Source organism: Cibotium barometz, chromosome 27 (assembly GCF_041138505.1).
Source record: "Cibotium barometz isolate CiBa-2024 chromosome 27, ASM4113850v1, whole genome shotgun sequence".
Classification (NCBI taxonomy): Eukaryota; Viridiplantae; Streptophyta; class Polypodiopsida; order Cyatheales; family Cibotiaceae; genus Cibotium; species Cibotium barometz.
Genome location: NC_141072.1, coordinates 33,466,491 through 33,469,821, shown reverse-complemented (window position 1 = coordinate 33,469,821; position 3,331 = coordinate 33,466,491). Strand labels below are relative to the sequence as shown.

General features: G+C 40.6%; 1 protein-coding gene across 1 annotated transcript; it reads right to left on the bottom strand.

The window, feature by feature from the left end:
* Positions 1-887: 887 nt before the first annotated feature.
* LOC147623313 (actin-depolymerizing factor 7-like) lies at positions 888-2,757 on the bottom strand. Its single transcript, XM_086821434.1, has 3 exons — positions 2,601-2,757; positions 1,754-2,019; positions 888-1,287 (listed from the first exon to the last, which is right to left on the bottom strand). The coding sequence occupies exons 1-3, from the start codon at positions 2,742-2,744 to the stop codon at positions 1,140-1,142; spliced, it is 558 nt and encodes a 185-aa protein (XP_086677560.1). The 5' UTR covers positions 2,745-2,757; the 3' UTR covers positions 888-1,139.
* Between the last annotated feature and the right edge of the window lie 574 nt (positions 2,758-3,331).

Genomic DNA, 3,331 nt, shown 5'->3' with positions numbered 1-3,331 from the left:
ACTACAATACTCTAGCATAGAAGGATCATAGGGTGGTGCAATCCCATTTCTTCAATTGAAGCCCAGTCAACCAACCATTTGTTAGATGACCCAGCCTCCATCGGGCAACCAAGAAGCTTAAAGACATTCCCTCAACACTCCCATCCGGAAAAATCAAAAGAATCCTCCTCAGTTGCATTGAATGATTTGCATTGGATAATCACCAGAACTCTCCTAAGACTCTCCTCACCTGCTTGGAGAGAGGATGGAGCCATCTGTAAAGCCTTGAATGATTAACTGCTTACATTCCTCAATGAATTATTTAAAATTCTACCTCAACCACAAAGGCATGGAACACTGTGATTTTGTTATTTCTCCCACCTTTGATTAGTCATATTCTTGATTGCAATCCCCTTAATATTCAAAACTCACTCTGCTGAGGTTACCAACCTCGTGCACAAAATGCCCAACCACCATGCATGTTTAACATTAACTCCATCTATTGTGTGACAGTAAACTGTAGTTAGATGTCAATGATATCGATGATACTGCTTATGGGAAGTGTGGAAAACAAGCTTCAACCACCCCCAAAGTAGAGTTCAGCTCACAACCCATCCTGCTCAATGGAGAGTGAGTTTGAACTCTAGCACATCCTCGAAGAAGCTAATCAAAGGTGGCAGATACAATGAGACTGATAGCACCATATCTATAATAAACATGCACAATCATAACTCCAAAGAATGGAAATAGAATCTATACAGCAACTTTGAAACCCACAGCCAACAATCAAGCCAAATGTAGACAGGCTGCGACTTCATATTCAAGTTCTAGATCATCAAAGAAGTCATGTAGCTAGATCAAAAAACTTCAAAGCTAGAGTACAGGAGAGTACACAAAAATCCCACAAATTGTTGCAAAAATGGTCACTTGATTCAAACCAAAAGCCTTATCAAAATTAATTATGACCCTGTTATGACTTTCTACACCTAACTGTCAACAGGGAGAAGCCTTTTAGCCTCCACGACTAAAGTGACTAACTAAAACATCTCAAAAAGTGTTGCCCCACAAGGAGATCATTTGAAGTGTTGCTGCAAACCCTCTACAAGAACACGATCATTGAAAAACAGCATGTAGCTTGTCAGAGCAAATAGGAACAGAGCTTAGTAAGACCGCTCCTTGAGCTTCTCAATGTCAATCTCCGTAGGATCAGTGGCTTGGACTTCATATGTGATATCAAGCTCCCTCTTGAAACGATCCTTGGAGCTTGCATATAGCATCTTTGTCCTCACTCGTGATACATCAGGGGACCTTTAAACACAGAAAACTCATCAAGTCAAGCTCCATTGTCTGTTTGCTTCAGCTGTAACTTAAGCAACTAAAATCCCTGGGCATCTACACACTTAGGTCAGTTAAACCCAAACAAATAGCCCAAACATGATACACACAAAGATCGCGCATTAAGGAGTCACTACAATGCCATAGGGTATACTTAGTCACCTAACCCCACAAAAAAACCCTAAATCATTACTAAACGGTATCTCATAATCCTTGAAACTAATCAAGGTAAGTAACGTCCCAAGACGAGGTGATAACAGGCCAGTATGATATCCTTACATTGTAATGAATCTACTAAGATGCACTATTCCAAATGAAGATTATAAGAGCTACTATTTCAACTCTTGAAACGAATTGGATCCCTTATCCTTTCACAAAATGGGTAGTTTGGTCCTAACAACCGTAAATTAAGTTTCAAAAAAGCAAGTGGAAAACTAACCATGCCACAAAGAAGATCTTGCTCTTTTGGCAGTTATCATCTGTCACAAAGTCATAGTCATAGACAGCGTATCTGCAGTCCTTCTCCGGAAGAGAGCCCGTAAACTGATCGTAGCTGTCATCAGGTCCCCCCAACTTTTCCACCACAATCTTCTGAGACACTTCATCAATTTTGAAGATGACATACCGGTGGGCCTTCTTCCTTTTCAAATCTAGAAACTTGAGCTTACAGTCATCGTCCACGGCCATCCCGGAGGCGGCATTGGCCTGTGTGGCACAAGGTACATGGAACCCATCACTAATCTAGACATTTATGGCAAAAAACCTTGGTTTAGACCATTAAAAAAGGGCAATAACTGGACCTGTAAAGCCTAAAAGTATGGATCTTGGAAAGCATGTAGAGGGTATGGCAAAACCTTCCATTCAGTACGATGCATCCACAAATCCTGGATAGAAAAAACCTAGAAAGGATCCAGACTGTAAAATACCATGGCGAAACCAAAGGGGTCTGACAAATTTCCAAGCACTGAAAGGCATCCAACAATAGCATGCATGAAAAACTCTAATCGGCGAAACCCTAGGCTCCAAACCCTATAGAACGTGGTAAAAGAACAGGAAGCATCCAGGCCTAAATTTTGAGCTCGAGAAATGCCAAAGCAAAACCCTAACCCTGAAAAAGGCACAGAGACCCTGGAAGGAAAAAAAAGAAACCTAGGCTTCAAAAACCTAAAGAAAGGCACTCGGGAAACCCTAGAAAATATCCTAGACAGTGAAATGCAGGGCAAAAAATCTACCCTGAAAAGCACAGAGATGGGACGGTAAAGGAAGAAGGAGGAGATCACACTTACCATGGAGAAAAGGAGGCTTGAGTATAAGGTCTGGATATGGACTCGGTTTGCTCCGAAAGACCAGCCAACTCTCGAGTCTGGACTGTGACTGTGTGTTCTGAGAGAGCTTTTAAATATGTGAAGTTTAAACCATTTTCTTGGCATCTTGCATGAGTCATGACAACATGTCTTTCCATGTATCCATACATTGCAATACATCTACCCATGAGTCATGACAACATGTCTTTCCATGTATCCATACATTGCAATACATCTACCCATACATTGCACAAGACAAAGTATTAATTTTGTAAATATTAATTTGCAAATTCATTCAACTAGGAATAAATATTAATCCAAAAAATAAAGACAATGTCGTAGACCATCAAAACTGACATCAAAAGTTTGAATACTCAAACAAAAAGTTATAAATAAATGAATACCAAATGATCCGGATTCCAATCTCAGCTTGACTGATCCCATCCCCCCAAGCCTCACAATATCCTGCACCAAGCAGGAGTCAGGACCAACAAACTAACAAAGTCAACATCCATCAACAAGAGTGAGCATGACTCAATCCCAATGCCTTTGAAAATCATAACACTTGGCGTGCAGTTGCATTACTTGAGTTTTGCCCTTGGCAAGGCAATGCGGAGTCCTTGGGCAACCACCTCAAAAGGGACAAGATCTTGCAAGGATCCAACGGGCAATAAGTTTTTTGTTTTTTTTATATTTTTAAAGGGATTGTTAAT

What these genes read in the sequence shown, in the direction of transcription:
- LOC147623313 (XM_086821434.1), bottom strand. Translation starts at nt 2,744, where the DNA reads ATGCCAAGAAAATGGTTTAAACTTCACATATTTAAAAGCTCTCTCAGA. An exon ending in CAAGCCTCCTTTTCTCCATG is followed by an intron (nt 2,020 to 2,600) that starts GTAAGTGTGATC and finishes TGTGCCACACAG; the next exon opens with GCCAATGCCGCCTCCGGGAT. An exon ending in AAGATCTTCTTTGTGGCATG is followed by an intron (nt 1,288 to 1,753) that starts GTTAGTTTTCCA and finishes CTGTGTTTAAAG; the next exon opens with GTCCCCTGATGTATCACGAG.